At 44.4% G+C, this 20,663-nt stretch overlaps 1 protein-coding gene across 5 annotated transcripts in view; it reads right to left on the reverse strand.

Annotated features, from left to right (window-relative positions):
* Positions 1–5,356: 5,356 nt before the first annotated feature.
* The window catches only part of esrrb (estrogen-related receptor beta), a 64,919-nt gene continuing 49,612 nt past the window's right edge, over positions 5,357–20,663 (reverse strand). For all 5 annotated transcript variants that reach the window (XM_087780467.1, XM_087780466.1, XM_087780468.1 and 2 more), the window contains 2 exons: positions 12,188–12,457; positions 5,357–8,563 (listed from right to left, as the gene is read on the reverse strand). In XM_087780467.1, coding sequence (XP_087636593.1) covers positions 8,319–8,563; positions 12,188–12,457 — 515 coding nt within the window. In that variant the 3' untranslated portion in view covers positions 5,357–8,318. The remainder of the gene's footprint in view (positions 8,564–12,187; positions 12,458–20,663) is intronic.

Here is a 20,663-nt window from a genome sequence, read left to right on the forward strand (position 1 = left end):
ACACACACACACACACACACACACACACACACACACACACACACACACACACACACACACACACGCACACCTGCCCCCCCTCCTGTGGTTGAACCCACAACCGCCCAGATTCTCCCCAGAGCTGCAGGACTTAATTGAACTTTCCTGGGAAATCTAATTACAATAAAACACACACACCTTCCTCACACACACACACGCACATACACACAATTCAACACGCAACACAAGAGAGGAAGGCGACGTGACAAGATGGCGTAAAATCCTGTTGTGCAACTACTGTGTTTGTGTGTGTTCATATTTTAAGGTGTGTGTGTGTTTGTAGAGCAGCTGATTTACTTGTGTGTCTTTGTGAAAACTATGTTTATGTTTAGCTGTTTTTAAATAAGTCTTTAGAGTGCGTGTGTGTAGGTTGTGTGCGGGTATGTTTGTGGCTACGCTTGTGTTTGTGTTCACCCAGTTTGATTTTGTGTGTGTGTGTGCATGTGTGTCTTATTGATTGTGTGTGTAAGGGTGAGGGTGACTGGATGTTTGAAAGTGTGTGTTCAATTTTAATATATCTGTCATCGATTCTGTGTTATGTCTCTGTTGTGTAGTTATATCTATTCTCAGTGTGTGTGTCTGTAGTTGTTTTCTGTGTGTAATCAATGAACAAACATCTATTGTCGTCACACTTAATGATCAACATGTATTTATGGTCGTGCTTGTTGTGTTTGAAAGTCATGTTGGAAGCCCCTCACTCGACCTCGGACGCTCACCGAGTCCTAACTCACGGGGATGATCCGGGCTCGAGGGACGGATGCGAGTTCAAATCCCGAAGGATGTTTACGAGCCCTTCTCTAGGTCCGGCCCACCGGATCCTTGACCACCACGCCGGTAATTTACAGCGTTTTCCCGAGTCTGGAGCAAAACGCTGTAAATAAACATGAGAGCCTCCATTTCATTTTGGGACCCTCCCCCCCCTCCTCACCCCACTGACCCCCCCCCCCCCCCCCCCCCCACACACACACACACACCCCTGCATCTGTATATCACCCGCCGTCGAGCGACACTGTGCAGTCCATTTGCTAATTTCAATATGGTGTCCGTCTGCGTGGGGTACGGCCTCGGGCACCGTGGCGAGCCCCCCTCCCCGGTGTCCCTTTAACCTTGCGCTCGATCACAGACGAGCACGTATTGACTTCAGCGGAGAGCGACACAAACATCTGCCGGACTCACAAAAAACTTCCTCGTGAGTGTCGTTGTGTGGTTGTTTGTTTCGTGGACCCCGAGAGTGACTGGCGTGACCCCCCCCCCCCCCCCCCCCGCCTCCTGAACAAACCCCCTAAACTGAGAGGTTTTTCTAAAAAGCTGATAATCTTTCTCACAGTTAAACTTCATTCGTGGACTATAGACGGTGTGTGTGTGTGTTTGTGTGTGTGTGTGTGTGTGTGTGCAGAGAGAATTCCATCAGAGGGAACTCTCGGGGGGGCTGGACCTGGTCTTCGGCTGAAAGACTCAGGGGCCTCCTCCATTATGGCAAACAAGTGCTTTAAGGCCAGTGGAGATTTCTGACCTTTGCCAGACACGCAGATAAAGGTCAACCCCCCCACCATCCCCGCCCAACTCTGGAGTGTGACCACTGCCCCCCCCTCGCTACACTGAGGATCCCTCCTTTGTTAAGTTGTCGATTTTTCCTGCCACATCCCTCGGCCTCACTAAGGTACCGAGGTTTGACCTCAAAGTCTTTTCTTCTCTGTTTGAGGGTTCAAATCCTAACCATCTACCTCACGCACCCACATATTGAAATACTATACTTCCGTGAAAAAAAACAAACCTGAACCTTTGATTAAACATCTACATAAAGTTCAAGTTTATGCTAAACTAGGTTTGTTTAATATTCTACTGACAGTCCCTACATCAGGGCAATAATGATTCTTCAAGGGCCACATTCAATTATGTGAATGTGGCCGTCAAGCAAAAATAAAGATTAAAAAATCCCTAAAAATAAAGGACATTCGTCATTAGTCGGTGACTTTTATTGAGATAAATAAGCTGCAATTGTATTCTTGTATATATGAGTTTTTTTCAAAACATGTCTTCAATTAACTTACATTTTTTTGAGGGATAAAGAATACATTTCTTAATGCATTAGAACCATTTATACATGATCATACTTTGACATTATGAGGGGCGCGTAAATACAGGCCACACTTTGCCCTACATGGTTCGAACCAACCTCCCTGCCTAGCTAGCTAGCGCTAAACCTGTCTGTACCCGACTAGCTACCCTTCTTGGCTAATCATTTCTCTACCTTCCTAGCTGGCTACTTCCTTACGTCACTAGCTAGCTGCCAATACAGTTAGCTCCCCACCTACCTGGGTAACTATGCTACTTATACATCTTACAGATTGAGATACCCAACTACCCATCTAGCCTACTACCCATCTAGCTAGCTACATACTTACTTCCCTAGCTAGCTAACAATACAGTTAGCTCCCCACCTACCTAGCTAACTCCGCTACTTATACAGCTTACATATTGAGCCACCCAACTACCTACATGTCTACTCATCTAGCAAACTACCTACCTAGCTAGCTACTTACTAAGCTCCTTTACCAAACTACCCGGTATGTCCCACCAACAGGACCTGACACAACCTTCATCTAATCTGTCTGTGAAGGTTCTCATTCATCCAGGTCATGGTTAGCCAAGTGGTTCAAAGGCTAGTTAGCTGGACCATGTATAGTTCTGGGATGGCGACCCACGTCTCATCCGAGAAGTTTCTTCACGTCCAATTTAGCTGGACAACCTACCCTAACCCTACCTTCCTAGGTAGTTTTCCACCTCACTATGGACCCTTCGTTCCTTCTGATAAGCTACCTACCAAGGTGCTATCTAATGCTATCTCTGCCTGGGCCAGCTAGCCAGTTAGCTACATACCCTTTCCCGACTGAACCCAGTTGCCTTGTCTAGCTTCCTCTCCTAGTGACCCCGAGTAAACTCTGTCGTCAGCACTTGCACTAGCAATTTCTGGAACCGTCACTTAAGCTTCCATGAGCTTAAACGACTCAACCAGAAGATACGATCGTTCTAGTCAAACATCAGACCCTACGAGTCGCCGCCGCCGCACCAGCAAACGTCTCCATAGAGCGCAGCCGCTGCCGTGTAATAACAATAGCATTAAAGGTCTGTGAGGTGATCACACACACACACACATGGACACACACACAGTTTTTCCCTCTGTAGATGGACGTCCTGCTGCGTATCAACGCTCCTTATCTGCCTTCATTATTTCCAAAGCGTGGTCAAAGTGGAAAAGCCCATTGGAACGAGCGGCTACATGGCAGAGGCAATAAACCAGTGAAGAGAAGACCTTCCCCCCCCTCTCCTCCCGGTACTCCCCCCACACTCCCCCCCCCCCACACACACTCCCACGCAGCAGTGTTTTCCTCAGCGGAGGAAGATACATTCGGCCGATAGTTGAAATATTTCGACTCCCACACACTTCCGTATCTGTGCGATACAAGAGGAGAAATAAATCTGAAATGAAGGAACAAAAGCGTCACATGTGCGTTTATCTGTGTGTGTGTGTGAGTGTGTGTACTGTAAAACACTTTATTGCTTCCTCCCCTTGCCCCCATTTGTGTTCGTAGGTGTCCGAAAAAAACCCCCCCAGCAGGTATAAGCAGCACCGGTGGGTCCTTGTCATCCTTCGAGAGCCAAGCTGTTGATCTAGATAAGGTCGCTCGAGTGCTAAGTGTGATTTAATTATCTTTCCGAGTTGTGTCCTTTTTTCTTGAAGATCTGTCCAGCGTCTAAGGGTTAGCATCATAGAGGTAATGGCTACGTTTAAAAATATTTGATTTATAAATGAGAATTACTTATCAGATTCCCTTAAAGGCACTCAAATCCAGTCGACTACACTACAATTAAGTCGACTACGACCCTAACCCTAACCCATATATTTAGCCAGTAGTTAGCGCCTATGTTGTTTTGTCCTTGGACTGAAATTTCAGCGTGAAAACAACTTGATATGTTAACTCAAATAACTCCGAAAAAAAACCTTCCACCGAATTCAAGCCAACGTGCCTCTAAAATCGCTGTTACCACGAGATCAATGGGAAGCTCTCGGGGCAGACGCGTCGTCACGTGGTCGTCTGGCTCTCGCCCGGTTGTTAAACTCCTCTCATGGATCAGTAAATCGCTGCTCTGCCGCGACTCAATTTCACAAATGCGGCAATAAAACAGGGGACAATAAATGGGAAAACAGAACGAATCACATAAAAGGGAAATGTAGACGCCTTTGGATTTTCCAGGTTCTTTTTGGAGAGAGGGTCCATCTATGCGAGGGGCTTCAGCTCTCAAAGAGTTTGAAGGATAAGTTGGAGAAGCTCCAGCCAGAACAGACCCTCCTGAGGTAGCCATCGTTAGAGGAAGTCCAGGTAACTTGGTCCCCAGTTTCTGAGACGTCTCTGGTCTTCTTGAAGAGCTGAAATCGAACTTAAAAAACATGTTTTCAACGACTCCCACAAATGTGTCTTTTTAATTTGTCGTGTTTTTTTTTTTTGATCGGAGGATTAATTAGCGAGCGAGACTTTATTTCCAAAGCGGAAATTGGCTCTTGTAATTACGCGGAGAAGGGAATACTTGGACTCCCAGGAATATCAGCTCTTCCTGCATTGATGGAACCGCAGCCCCCTCCGTCCGTCCGCCCCTCGAACCCCTCACCCCTCCCGCCGTGTCTGTTCGCCTTTTTTTTTTTCCTGTGACGGATCCATTTTCAACGGCTTCTGCAGGGAGAGGACGGTCACGTGGGTCGTCCTGATCTTTGACCTGCTGTTGTTACCGCGTTTATTGTTGTTCTTTCCTTTTCTTTTCACCCGTTTTCTGTTACTTTCCTTATAAACATTTTGATCTTTTTAGTCAATCTTCGAGGATGGATTTTTATTTCCCAATTTTTTTTTGTTTATTTACCGTCACCATCTTATGAAAGTTGAATATTCTGTAATGATATATTTTTTTATTTTTGAAAAAACTTCCCAAAAATATGATTGTAGCAAAAAAACCTTTCCATTTATCTTCACCATTTTCTCTTTTGTTAATTGATTTTCTAATGATTGATTGATTTTTATTTTGCGATAATCTTTTCCTTTCTTTTTTAAACTCAGATTCTTTTTTATTTATTTCGTGAATGGCACAATACTTATTGCGTAGATGTTTTCGACACCAAGAATACATACATTTTGTAGCAGAATTTTCGATTTTCTTTCATTGATTTTTATCTGATAAAATCTTCTCATAACTTTACAAAGTAACTAAATCATCCGTCCCACCTCGACTCAAACGTCACACGCATGAAGAAGACAAAACATAAAGCCAGAGTTCGGGGAATATTTAATTCATTGATCCCTTTTTGAAAATCAAAACGTAAAATTTACACAGATATTGGTGATTCAACGATCAGATATCAATGTACACCATCGCAAATGATATATGTCACAGCGTAAATACTCAGAAGAAACACAGAAGCTGGGGAATCAAGTCGCCTGCCTGCAGTTCTTTGTCCAGGGACCGACTCCTTATTTTCAAAGTACAATACCCGCTTCGTTAGCCAGCGAAAAATGGTCGACGTGAAGCATGCTAACCTTTTACAAACAGACGGAAGAATGAAAGGATTACAAATGTTTTGGCAGGAGTGAGAGAGGGAGCGAGACGTCGTCGAACATTGGCTCAGGTTTGTGAAAAGTGTCGAATCGATCATGAGGTAGTAGCCAGCAGGTCGCTGCTTACTTCTTTACTTCGGTTTCGGCAAAAAAGCTACCGTCACGGGCGCTCGTTTTATATTTACACACTCGTCGGGTTCGTAAGACTCGTGAAAACACACAATGGAGAACAAGCAACACAAGAGAGAAGACGTCTGGTGATGATAGATACACGATTTGCAGTTTTGTCGATTAGCCTTTTCGGGGGTTAAGTACACAACATGAGTGGTCCCCGCGCTCCACGAGTCGACTGAATCAGGTGGTCATAATGTTATGACGGGGGGAAGCCCAAATACAAACAAAGCACGAATGATTTAGTCAGATGTGTAGGGGTAGCAGGTAAGTTTCTATTCTGGGGAGGGGTAGCAATAGATGCTAACTCGTAGTGCAGCCGCCGCATGCTAGCACTTTTGATATTGCTAGTGTTGAAGTACGTTTTGGATTATCGTAAAAGATCGAGGTCTGGAGAAAGATGCAACTTTTAACCGGTGCCGAACTTAACAACCAAACGTTGTTGAATGAAGGCGTGATACCGGCAAGGAAGGTACTATAGCTTTAGCATCACGAACTAGCCTTAGATTTCTTAATTCCGTCACCAGAGGAGAAGCCAATCGGAGAGTTCAAAGTTCAAAACTCTGCACATATCGTCCCATACAGTGAGACAGGTGGTGGCATCCCTGGCCCTGGTCTAAACGGTCACCGATACCTCTGTGGCACCTTGTACCGACATGCTGTAATCTTGCTGACACTCAAGTGGCCACTGGCCACGGGGGCGGCGTGTGAACCCCCCCACCCCTCCTCGTCGTCCAAGCCCCCGTGTCAACACGATGTCAAAGAGGAGCCCGCCACGTGTTGACTTCTGGAGGCACAACAACTGGCTAAAAATACGACCGGCGCTCGCAGCCAAAAAGTCCAGCACCTGCCGTTTTACCTTCGTTAGGTCGGCGCTCCGCGAGGCTATTTAAAGACGGGAGGTGTTTAAAATAGTGAGAGCAGATGCTGGGCACCTTGCGTGTGGGATGACTTCATGCTGGCTTAAAAGTGGACCCGAAATAGAACGCAGGAGATTTTGGCTTGTGATTGTTTGGAACATGGAATCCCTTTGGACCGATGCCGTCCTGCATGAATCCTTCCAATGGGACTACATTAGACCCCCGGCCAAAGAATCAACTTTCCCCCCCAAGATGACATTAGGTCAAAGCGCTTTCTGAGAAAAACACACCCGGACATCTCAGGATGATCTTCACCAGAACCAAATAAAGTCCCTGGAGGGGGGAGTGAATTGTGTTGCTTGCTAAAAACCTATGCACACGTTGCTAATCGTCAACTTTGTCGGCCTTCTGTTACCCTTTTGGTTTCACACCGCAACACCTTTCAGTGTCTTGCCTGGTATGGATCGGGGTATCATTCCAGGAATAGGGTGTGTTGATGAGTTGTAGTACTTACACACACGGGATGTGTGAAGCTTACGCAGGGACCACATTTGTGACCACATTCGTGGATCAATGGGTACAATCGAAAAAGTTGTAGGAATATGTCCTCGTGGGCCTGTGTGGACCTTCTTACGACATGTTAGGGATGCAGTATGGTGGTTATTGATTCACCTGCTACACCCTCTGGGGTGTGCTGTGCGGGGACCTGGGAGTCATCTATCATGTTGGGCAGGACCAATGCTACCACCGAGCCAAACAGCAGCGTTTCCAAAAGAGACCCTTCCAGAGACCGACCACCTTCACGGAACTGTTGCGTCTCGACACGATGAACTTTGAATGGATTGTTCTTCTCCGGACCAGCAGTCCTGCTCCTCGACAGACTTGAGCCAAGACTTTTGACAAGTCTTTCTCTTATTTGGCAAGTGAGCTCATCCTCCTGGGAATCCAAAAAATTCGATGACTTGAGGGGCTTTGAAGAATATCGATCCGGCGTAAAAGCTAAGATAAGCTTAGTTGAGAAGAAACATCAGTTGGTCTCGGGGCAACAGAAGGTCCAGCAGTGGGGTAGCCACGAATGACTGAGGGGGGACACTGTACGGCCTCCATTTATTGCTGAGTTACTATGTAATAAGACGACAGACTATTGCAACATTTCGTTAAACATGGTACCAGCGAGCCTTTCCTGTCCGGGTCATGGCGTCCTGCCATGGAGAGGTATATCCAGAGACATTAAAACTGGTAAGAGTTCACATTTACATTTTTTTTAGAAGAGAAAAATGGCCACCAAGTTCACGTACACTCAGTCTTCCGATAATAAATATGTACAGGTCCCGGTCAAGTCCGGGCTCATACAGCAGTTAGTGCCAGCAGGTTTTCGCCTCGGCTGCCTCCAGAAGTGGCAACTACTTATTCTGAAGCAGCTGCGGGACAAAAAAGAAAGTACTGTACATAATATTTCTTATATATTTTAAATTAATCTGCATCATCTTATATTTATACTAACAACCGGGTTTGTATCATTTTTTTTTTTTTATCCTTTCAGTTGAATCCAGGAGCAGAGGTGAGTCCCGTCTCTCACAGCTACCGGTGGTCTTCCAGTCCCGGTCCAGCCTCAGTCCTTCAGAAGCCAGATAGTCCCCCAGGATCAGACCTTGGCCTCCAGCATCTCCAGGAACAGTTTGTGCATGGGCACCTTGCCCTGCACCTTGATGCTGTAAAAGTGCTGCACGGCCTTGGTGGCGGTCTGCCGGAGCAGCGGCAGCGTCATGAGCAGCTTCCCTGCCCGCCGGGGGTCCTCCTGGTGCTGGTTGCCCTCGTAGTCCTGCAGGGCCTCGTGGAGTGCATCCTGAAGCTTCTGGACGGCCTCCATGTCCTCTATGTGCATGGAGTCTGGTAGGAGAGGAGCAGAGAAACACCTGCGTCAAAATTTAGTGGACCACAACACGCGACAATCGCTGCTAAATGCTAATATACATTAGCATCACAAAAAGTCTCTGTTTCTATTGTAAGTAAGGAAGTAATTTTTATTTGTATAGCGCTTTTCCAGACCAGGGTCACAAAGCGCTTAAACAATCAAAACAATATTCAATAAAGTATATACTTTAAAGGTCAAGATAAAACTGATAACACAACAGGAGTTCCAGAAAATCAAGGAAAAGCCTGAACAAATAAAAATGTCTTAAGATGTTTCTTAAAGGAGTCAGTAGATCATAAAACACAGAGGGAGAAGAGGATCGTTCCAAAGCTTAGGAGCAACAGCCTGGAAGGATTTCTCTCCTCTGGTCCTGAACCGTGTGCGAGGAACCATCAGTAGATTCTGATCCACAGACCTCAGAGCCCGAGCTGGGGTGTAAGGCTGGATCAGATCTCTGATGGAAGAAGGAGCCTGACCATGAATAGATCTGAAGGTAAGAACCAGAATTTTAAAGTTGATCCTGAAAGAAAATGGAAGCCGGTGAAGAGTTTTAAGGATCGGGGAAATGTGAGTTCTTCTACTAGAGCGGGTCAGAATTCGACTTAATCTTCAGTTAATTGACTGTATATTCTTACTAAATTCTCGTGGTAAAAACGATCATCCTTTTTTTTTATTTGTGTTAACGCAATAATTCAATGTCATTTTCTCCAGCGTTCCTTCTGAAGGACAAATAAAAGCAAAAGGTCTCCTTCAGAGAATTGGACGTCACTCTTGTGATGAATGCAACAACAAAAAAAACTGATCGAACATATGGAGTACAAGTTCCAACAAGGTTCTTTGTTTCAACTCCCCCTCCAGGTCCTCCACGCTCTGATAACAGGTCCCTCCAGCGCCGCCCGCGCTCCCCCTCTAATTTCCCCCCTCCGCTCGTCTAGCGGGACGGCGTGAGGTCGCGCTTCTCTCACCGGTGACTCGGGCGCCGTGTCATTGGCCGCGGCGGCGGCGCTCACCTTGGCGCCGCATATTTTACCGCGCGGGACGATAAAAGGCAAAACAGATTTGAGACTTCGCCCCAAATTCATTGACTGGAACGACTGTATTCCCAAGACCTTGAGACATTTCTCACACTGACGCTTTTCAAATCCGCAGCGGCGGAGTGAAGTAGGTCGTTTGGTGGAGTGAGCAGAAGAAGAGGAAAAAAAAAACGTTCGCTTTTTCTTTTTTCCTTTGTGGCACAGAATGCTTTGATACCGAACCTACATTTGGGACCGTGTGTGCCCCCTTCAGGTCAAATAAATCACTTTATGAGAAACTCAAGATCATTTTTTCCCAACGACCAAGCTTCAAATATGACCTTTTTATGTCGAGTTTGAAGCATTAATAAAAAAGCTAGATTTTTCAAAAACAAGTATATATTGCAAATTCAAAGTTTTGTTTTAAGTCAAGTATACGTATCACTTACTATTTATTTCAATCTAATTCTGTCCTTTAAACTACGTTTAAAAAATCCATCAAAAGTTATATATTAATATTTTTTTCTAATATTTTTTCTGTTTCAAGACATTTAATGGTACAAGTAATAACAATGCACTTACAATGTTATGTACTAGTAAGCTTGTGTGACACAAAAATGTCTATTTAATGAATTAAAATGAACATGATAATATATATTCACTATATTAATTTACATATATCAATGTTTTCCCTTTTTTTTGGTGAATTTAATTAAAATGTAGCTCATCAAGGGAAAGCCCCCCAAAAAAATCATAAGAATAAATTCTTTGTAAATTAATAAAAAAAATAATAGATAAATTAATAAGGGGTTAAATTGCTTCATTTATGAAACAATATTGACATGTTTATATGAGTCTGACGTGTTTCATTTGCGTTTTTCTCTTCAACTTCCGTTTGACTAACACATCCTAATAAATGCGTCAGAGAGTGGGAGTACTCAGAGTAGCTCTTGGAGAGTGAGTCAGTAGTAAGTAAGTAAGTAAGTCATTTTAATTTGTAAAGCGCTTTTCCAGACCAGGGTCACAAAGCGCTTAAACAATCAAAACAATACTCAAAAAAGTATATACTTTAAAGATCAAGATAAAACTGATAACACAACAGGAGTTCCAGAAAATCAAGGAAAAGCCTGAACAAATAGAAACGTCTTAAGATGTTTCTTAAAGGAGTCAGTAGTGGAGTGATGACGAGCAAGAGAACCCGTGAGCAAAAAGACTTGTTTGCTGAAGAGAGAAGCTGTTGAACGCGGCAGCCGCTCCGTGAGTCGGACATTAAAAACAACTTTGAAGAAACAATTTCTCTGCAATCCATCAGCCGGCTCACGTCGATCCCATTGATAAACTGCTAATTACAAAATCAATCGCTATGAATTTTCAGAGCTGTCAGACAGAGGAGCTCCCAGGAGGGACATCTAGCCCCGAGACCTTGTTGGAGCGTCACCCCCTCAACACCCCCCTCCTGCTCCTCGCTGAAGCTCCATTGTCTGAAAGCAAAGCTCCGACATCAGCATTTTCATTTCTCAGCGCAGGACAAAACAAGGCGGCGCTGGGGCCGGTGACCGGGGCGAGCATTGATCAGAGCCTGGACGGGTCCTGCCTCCTCAAAAGGAGGCTGTCAATAGCGGCGTGCCGCCTGCACATTGGAACAAACGAGGCCCATCACTCGCCCGAACTCATTCCATTCCACTTAACACATTTTATTGACAGCCCCCGTGCTCCTAATGAAATGCTAAATTTATCTCCCGTGGCTGCCGTGCCCGCCGGCGACCGTTATGGAGATAGAGGGAGCGCCGGAGAAATACCACAACATGGATGGGAGTTCAATTAAAAAGAGCTCCCTCTCCCTCGCTGCCCTTATCGCTCCCTCCATCTCTCCATCTCACAACTAAAGGTTACCGCTGGGAAAGTGAGAAATGTCATTTCTCCTCCACTATAACCATGACGCGACACAGTTACACTTCCCCCGAAAAGTTGCTGCTCTCGGAAAGTTCTGAAGTGTCAAGTATGAAGTATCTGTTCAAAATACACTGGTGTGTTTTCACAAAAATGATCTTTTCTGTGTTAACTATTAATATCAGTTTGATCAATTCTTTTTTAAAAGAGCGGTTTCAACAAGTTTGGAGAGAAAAGAAAAAAATAGATATTAGATCAATAGATATCTTTTTTCATATTTTACTTCTAAAAGATACTTTATTTTTTTTTATACATACTTGTTTGTAAAGCGTTGTTGTGTGTCCTTAAAAGCACTTAATAAATATTATATATTATTCCTATTATTTATAAATATTACTTTTGCCGCAAATATTATTATTTATTGTCTATCGCCTTATCCCGGGGCCGGGGTCTCGGGGAGACTGGGGCCTATCCCCCTAGAGGCAGGGGACACCCTGGAAAGGACGCCATTCTGTCACAAATATTATTTGCCTAAAAGTGTTTCGTACTGGTAGCATCGTAATGCTAACGTTAGCGTTATGTAATTTAAGTTAAAAAACCCAATGAGGACTTTCTGATGTTAGCAGTTAGCTTGACTTAGCTTAGCCAGGCGTAAAAAATAAAACGCCACGCGGCTCACGTGGGGCGTTCAAGTACCTGAGTTGGCGAGCGCGATGGCCTTGAGGGTGACGAACTCCTCCTTCTCCACTTTCAGCTTCTTGTACTTCCGGACCAGCTGCAGGATGGAGACGTAGAGGTCCAGCAGGCCCGTTAGCCTGGAGTGCTCCTCGTCCATGATGTAGTCCTCGGCGTAGACCAGCTCGTCCTCGTAGGGCAGCGAGCGGAACACGATGCTGAGGATGAGGATCTCCATCCAGGCGCTCTGCAGTAGACTCATCTGGTCGCCCAGGGACAGAGCGGAGAAACCTGCAACGGAAACAAGGTTTTGGGGTTTTAAGTTGGACTCCTTGAGGATTAGCAGCGAGAAAAAAGTGACAATATCAATACCAGGTAGACCTTAGTCCCAGTGGTTGGTGGGACTTCTAGGAAGCATCTGGGACCTTAATGACCTCCAGTCTAATTGACGACATCTATATATATTGGTATCATAGCCCAGACCGACTTGAAATCTAAACCCTTAACAATGATGGCGGTTGTTGGGATTAATGGATCCAATGATGGCTGGATGAAGAAAAAAAGAGGCTCCACCTCAGCTCCACCTGTGCAGGATCCTAAAAGTATCTCGCCTCCCACATCCCTTTTTTTATTTTTTATTTCTCCTCCAAGATCTTTACACTGAAAAACAGAAGATTGATCTCATAAAAGTTTGGTTCCTCATCACCATTATCCAAGATACTAGCGCTCAATAAAAAGATGGGGGGCCCCCCCTCCCCTCCCTCCTCCTGTGCCACATGCCCGCCGGCGCCCCATATCCTTTCGCCGCCCAATGATTGTCCCGATCGCTTTCACAGGTTTTGTCGCCGGCGTAACCCGTGAGCGATGAAGAGCCGATAGATGAGCGTATTCACCGGGTCGCCCCGACACACCCCTGGCCTGAGCTTTTATCGTGGTGAGGAAAAAAAAAAGAAAAGGAGTCGACAGAGGAAGTAAAAAAAAAAAAAACGGGGAGAGAACTCTATGTTCAATTTCCCCTTATCGTGCCGATGAGCAGTGCCGGGGAAGTGCTGGAGGATACATTAATTAAGAGATTGGGATCGGAATGTGAGGGGGGGCTTTTACGTTTTTTGAAGGAGAATCAATAGTCGGCGGGGTGGAGTGGTCAGAAGAGCCCGAATTAGACCCGACAAAAAGAAAAAAAAAATGCCAAAAGCACTCAAAACTATTATCAGCTGGGGCCATTAAAGGAGTCCAGACTGCATGTTAAAAATCCTTCTGTTGTGTAATTTCCTTGTCTTGCATACGCGGCCATTAGGTTGGACAGAATTTTTTCGGACCGGCCCCCCGATTTTTGGACGCGTCGAGCGTTGATTGCTGCGTCAGTTTTTGGCATCGCAATCACAAGGGGAAAAAAAAAAAGGCTCCGTCTCGCCTTTTAATGCCAAGGAGGAGCGAAGCGGAACTAAAGCGCTGCTCCCGATGTGACAGCGCGTGTGAAGGCCGTGTTCAGGGCTTGTTGGAGAGGCTTTAGAGTTGTTCTGATCCAGTGGACACCTCTCAGCCGTACACACACACACACACACACACCAGCAGCCCTACAATTACCTTTGACGCTAAAAGTCCTTGAATTTAATCCACTGTTGTGAGATGGAGAGGTGGTGTTTTTTTTCCCGCCGCGCCGGCCCCTCTCTCTTCAGGGGCCCCGAAATTATCGCTTCCAAATGGGATCTCGTGTCGTTGCCTCTCTGTTTTCCACTCAATTTAATCGAGTAATGAAGTGACTTCCCGACTCCGCAGGTCACTCGGCGCTCCGGCCGCCTCGCACTGAAGGTGGCCCGGTTAAGTGCCGTCGGAGCGGGTGATTTCCTCTAATGAAATATCAATATTTACATCTTCACTTCCAGACCGCTGCCTTGGGAGGGGTTCGACCAAACATGACACGATATTGACCACAGGCCCGTCTGTGGACTTTACACCCCGGCGCGGATTCCTTAAAAAAGAAAATCTGTATCGAGGTTGTCCTGACACATTCGTTTAAGGGATTTTCCCTTTTTCCAGCCAATTAATCTTTCTGGTCCTGTGGCTCCAAACTTGATCACAAAAACTTAATTCTGACCTTCATCAAACAGCCAAGATCTTTACATTTGGATGCAAGATGCAGTAAGTCCCTCATCATGACCATGTTTTCAACTTATTACTTCATAAAGTTCCCCCCTCGACTGAAATCTGGGCGAACGAGAGGTTACGAGAGCGGAGTCCATTACGACATAATAATGGTTTTCACTCCTCCTCCAGCCAGGTGTTATCACGCCCGCTTTGTTTATACGACGAGTCCCTTGGAGGTGGAGACTTACGGTTATTGATGACGCGTGGAGATAAACCTTAATGCTTGACCAATCACAGAAGAGTGGGCGTGGTTAAGGTAAACAAGATTTCATCTGCAGAAAACCAAAGTGTTTTCAGTGGGCGGGGCTTACATATATTTTCTAACGTAAATATCTAAATGACAAACAGACACATACTGATGATACAAGATCAATTTAAGAGAGACTTAAATCAACACAGTAGTTTCCCTTTAAGCAAATAAGAAATAAGAACTGTGATTCATTAATGTAGCCATTAGCACACCAGTGCGATATCGATGAATGCTAAGCTAGTAGATAATGACTTCTATGACAAAATCCTCTTGAATAAAAGTGGCGTTACACTTTTGTTTTTAATTGTCTTTTCGCCAAACAACCCCCTTAGTCTGAAGCCACGAACCCAAATGGAACAAACGTTCTTTTGAAAGCAGCCATTAGCGCGCTTTCTAACGCTATCTCGCTAAATAATCTCAGCGACGAGAAGAGACTCTTAACGTCTGATTAGAACCCTCCACTGTTGTGACTTCACTCATTCGAATCACACCTGACCTGAAGTCGAAGTGTACGTTGGGTCTAACTCAGGTGCACAAAAACAACCCGACACCTCCTCCTCCTCCTCCGCCGAGCCCCCCGCAGACGGCGGCTTCAATCCTGGGCCGGAGATTAATCAGAGCGGCGTTTTATCTTGCCGGTGCGCGGGACCGTCCAGAATGAAATGCTGTGGATTTCTGTTGAGCCGGGAGTTCATATTCTATTAATTTATTATTGTTTCCCTCTCCCGGGGGGCCATTAGCGCGGGTAATAAAAAGAGATGTAATTACGAGGCACGGCGGCCCCCCCCTCCAGCTGCAGCCCCCTCATAACTCACCCTCAATCAGACAACACAGCAGAAGCCAGCCAGGAGGGAGAGGGATGGAGGAGAGGAGAGAGGAGGAGATATCAGGAGGAGAGGAGGAAGATAAGAGGGAGTGAGCAAAGAGCAGGAGAAGAGAAGGAGATAGGAAGAGGGACGACGGTAATTCCGGGGCAGGGGCGGGGGGCTGATCTATCACGGCTATCAGAAGGACAAGCGGACCCTGAAGACCCGTGCCCAGAGGCGGTCTCACCTCAGCATAGCCAAGTGCTCTCCGGGCCCCTTAACTGGACCCCAGAGGTTCCCCCTCTCTCTCTCTCTCTCTCTCTCTCTCTCTCTCTCGACCTGACAGGAGCCGATGCTTAAGAAGATGAAGAAAACCTTTGTTGAGGTGAACGTTTGATTAAGAAAAAAAAAAAATCAAGTCTGAAGTGTGGTTCGTCCTTTTTTGAAGTGGCTCGACCTGATTTTACTTTCTTATGAATGTTTGATATGTTCGGCCAAGTCTAAAGTTTTTCATTTATTTAAATATGTATGGAAGAACTTTGTGTCAAAACTGAATACAACTGGTTACTGAAAGTACGATTTACAACCATTTATTTGCCCGAAGAAAGGGTTTTTGACCCACCTTTAGGTCCCAAACCCATCGATTGAAAATCACATAACATAATTCTTTATTTAAATGTTAAAGTAAGATGTTCCTCCGTGTTCTCGCAACTATTTCCCAAATTTGTAGTTTTAGTTTATCAGCCTTTTTTGGGGGGAATTTCTTTCTATTTTATTCTTTTCCTCATCGTTTTTTTCAACTGACATTTCTTATACCTTATTTTTGTATTAGATAAAAAACAAACCTTTTTTTCATTTCTATTATTTAATGGTTAATAGTTTTTGAAGATTCATTTTTGACAATTAGAAAAATATGTTTGGTTTTCTTTTATTAATTTGTAATTTACTTCTTAAAATTAATTGAATATTTATTGTATTTGTTTGTAACATGATTTTTATATTGTTATTGTTATTATGAAGCCTGTCATTGTGTCTTATTCAAACTTTTGCAATGTTTTATGTGATGAAGAAATCTTTAATTTTCAGAAATGAACGTGTCCTGCAGGTAAAGTTCTCATGACCTTGAAGGGACCTTTTTCAACTTGCATTGGTCCACACGACAAGGATAACCCTCGCGGTCTGAAGGCATCAAGAAGTCGTCGTGGCTCCGAACAGGCGGCGTTGTATTGTCGTGTGCGTGTTCGACTCTCGCTCAATTCACAGGAGGACAGAATCAATATCTGCCGGGTAATAAATTGCTGTGCTGACATAAATAAAGCTCAGGCTGATGACACCGACACCGCTTTCACACAAAAGTAAAAAAAAAGAAGAAAAAAAGGTGAATGACCTGCTATAATCCCGTTTTTTTCAGGCGACTTATCGGTTATTTCCTCATAGGAAAGCGGGCGAGAAGGTGGTTTGACCGACGGTGTGTGAATGCTTTATGGTCCGGGAGCGTTAAATACAGTAATCCCCTTGTTTTAATCTGCACCCTGTGACCTCCTGACCCCTGCTGTCGAAGGCTTTAGACCTCCCCAGGGTCCCCCGCTGCCCATTTACCAGTGTTACATATCTGTGTTTAGCACCAGACTGGGACGAATCCTCTTTTAATCATGGCCATAATTACACACAATTTATCTCCGCTGCCATCAAGCAGCATTGCCTAATGAGGGATAACGCTGGGCTGATGGCTCCTTAAAGGCTCGCTCTTAAAAACATCTCTGCCGAGGAGAGCTCGAGCGGGTCGGACGCTACTGACCGCAGATTTGGATTTTTTTTCAACACCAGCTTCTCACGACCCGAATGCTGCCTTCAGGTTAATAAGGTTGAACCTTTGAATCAGCAGCATTCACGTTCTTATAGGGAATCTAAAAATGATGTTTTAGAGGTTGTCTGAGCGAGACGCCACCTACAGGTCTGAGAACACATGACACAAAGACTCATCATGAACATTAATTTGGACTAATCCTTATTAAAAAACATGATGTTTTAGTTTTAATTTTGCTTAATTGACTTGGATAAGTTTAATTAGTACATGATTAATTATTTTATTTAATATTTTTAAGACTACAAATGGTTTTATTATATTAAAGTAAATTTTAATATAATATCAACAAATAATACTGATCATCGAGTTATTGAGACAGTAAATGGGAAAAAAATACGTTATGATGATGTTTATTTAATGTTGCGAGTTCCTTTTGGTGATGTCTGAACAAATAAAAAAAAATACATCCAATATAATCTTTCTATATATTTGTATTTGCTCATTAACATTTGAAAAAGTGAAACTAGGAGATCAATGAACAAAAGCCACAGCCTGTATTTTTCCAAGAAAGGTTTCATAAAAACTGACACCACAGAAATTAATTCTTAATAATCACCTATTAAGTCAGAAAATTACATCATTGGTAAATAAAGAGAAGTTTTCACATATGGAATGCTAGTCGTAGCCACAATTTCACGACATATACCAAGTGTTTACATTCACACCACGCCTCATTCCTCTCAAGTCAAACCGCCGTATTTGCTGGATATCTTTGAGGATTTGAGGCCCATCCCCACATTATTATGAAGCGGCTGTACCTGCTCCCGCGTGGACAACAAAGCCTGCAGGACCGGGGCGCTCTCGCAGCTGCCTGTCTGTCACGGGCGAGACCCCCACACTCCCACCCATCTCAATCTCCCTGCAGCTTTCCCCCTCCACCCCCTTTTCCCCGACAGCTCTCCAGCCTCGGTCCAGGCCTCCGCATCCACCTGATTGCTCAATCTATCTTTATCTGCAGTGTTGAAGCCTACGTCAGAGGGTAAATTGAATATACTAAGAGCTGTCTGTTGGTGTCTATATTTAATAAAGTGCACTGATGAGGTGCTGATTTATCGCCCGGCAGTATTCACACTCTATTACGAGGAGATTACGCAGCTCGAGTGGGATCAGGCCGGCAACACAGTAAGTAGATTTCACAATTTAATGGCAAAGAGAAAACAGGGGGACCTGGAGGGAGGGGGGTGCCGGAGGAGGGCTGACACAAACACGACAACATACACGAGGCGCGATCTCTATTTAACATCCCCGCCTCAGACGCTAACAAGTAGCACGCCGAGGGCTTGTCTGTCACGACGCGCCGCTGATGAGCTGGAATCCGATAAAGAGGCCGGTGATGAATGCGAGTGTCGCCGCGTAATGAAGGGGACGATGCAAACAAGGCGATTTTTTTTTCCCATTAATTCAAACCTTACGATGAACGCGCCCGGCGAGTGTGATTGCGAGTTTTTAAGGGCTCGCGGGGCAGACGCGTTTGTTGACACGCAGGCTGGCGATCAAGAGCCAAGGAACGCTCGGTTAATGACTCTTAAATGGCAACATAAACTGGCCATCAGGAGCATCTTGAAGCTACAGTAGGACTAAACTGCATCCAATTAATACACCTTTTAAATAAAGATTTGAGCCACATTAAGAATGTAAAGGAATTTATGAGCGGTTAGCATTGATGCTGCGCAGCTTTGGAAGTCCGTTACTCATTTTTTCTGATCTCAACGTCTTAAAGATTATCTACCCCACCTTTAACATCCGTCTGCAACAGCAAAAAAACATCCATCGAGCCTAAATACAGGTACACATAAGAGGTAGATGCCAGTACGATACAACACTAGCCATCTTAAGCCGCTTATCATTTTGAAATTGAATTGACACATCATCTCAAACAGGGTAACATTTAAGAGACACAATTTAGAATATATAAGTTTTTTTTTAAGACAACTTTAACCCTTTAAATAGTGCAAATATATTTAGATAACTTGTCTTTTTTATTTAGATTTCAGGTCGGCTGAACTCTTACATAGGGGTGTTAGAAATACACTGATATATCACAATATATTGTTTTCAAAATAAAAAACTATATATAAATGTATATTAATTTATATATTTGTTGGGGTTTTTAAATCATATTTGAATCATATCATGGTTCTTATATGGTTTACAGTTTAATAAAGTTTGGTTAAAACAAAATAAATGGATATTTTATGTACTATTGACATGCAAATATTCACGATTGATTCATGAACAATTGCTCATCTTTGTGTTGTAATAAAACTTCCAGCCGCTAGATGGCAGCATTCATTTACGTCCTCCGCAGCTAAAGGAACAATGAAATCCTGCAAGTTTCCCGGCGATGACTGAGGACGAGAGGATACAATAGACTTTAGCAGCTTTTGAAGCTGATGTTTTGGTTTCAAAATAAATTAAAACAGTTACGACTTCATCAAGAGTCGTGTGGTCTATAAATTCTGCAACACCAGAGTCAAGTACTTGACAATACTACAAAAATATTCTTGTTCCTATATCGTTGACCCTGTAACCGATACGTATAGTAACGCCAGATTCTTGCAAACACATCCCTAGTCTTACAACGTTTGAGTTTTTTGGGTGTAAATGTAAAAAAGAAGGAAAAGGTAGAAATGTGGAACTCATCCACTTGAAATGCGACGATCAAATGCAGTTTAATCTCCGACATAAAGAATCCAGATGGAGTCTTATCTTAAAAGTTGCCATCATTGACTTGTTGTTCACTTGTTGTGCTGCAGCCTCGGCTCAAAACTGTTGCCTCTCGGGGTGACAGCAGCGTGTCAATGTTTGTTTGACACTTTGGCCTTCCGAGAATTCCCTGCTGGAAACAATCCGGACGTGAGCTTCGTGCTATGGGAGAAATTGCCAAACAACCTCTGGTATAAGCAGCATGCATCGCAGTTTTCACATACGATCACATGACATTCCCAGAGTGGGAGCATCGGAATGTAGGGTTGCGTGAGGTGGACAAGGGTCACACCAACATCCCATCGCTCTGAGGGTCGAGTGGGGGGTTTTGAGGGGGGTGAACAGGTTCTGGTCTCCTGAAGCCGCCTTCATACCAAATTCCGTGTCGGACGTGAATTGCAGCTCTATGGGATGAACGGAGGGCAGCGGGGTGGACTATGCGTGTCAAAGGTTGTTAGCACCTTAGATGCAACAAGCCATCTGTCAACTCCCCCCAACACTGCTCCTAATGACCTGACCACCCCCCCCCTCCTGCAGGCAACAGCCGCACTCAGATTGGCAGTGCTATTTGGAGCGGCGGCACGAGTGTCCGGAAACTTCTCGGCGACGCTCAATTAATCAACACAAAAGTGAGGCTGTGACAACACAACACAAGCTTTCTGCAGCAATTACACCTGTGCTGTGTCTTAAATCGCATACTAGCGTACTCAAAGTTAGTCT

This window comes from Callionymus lyra, chromosome 18 (assembly GCF_982586985.1).
Source record: "Callionymus lyra chromosome 18, fCalLyr1.hap1.1, whole genome shotgun sequence".
NCBI classification, from domain to species: domain Eukaryota; kingdom Metazoa; phylum Chordata; class Actinopteri; order Syngnathiformes; family Callionymidae; genus Callionymus; species Callionymus lyra.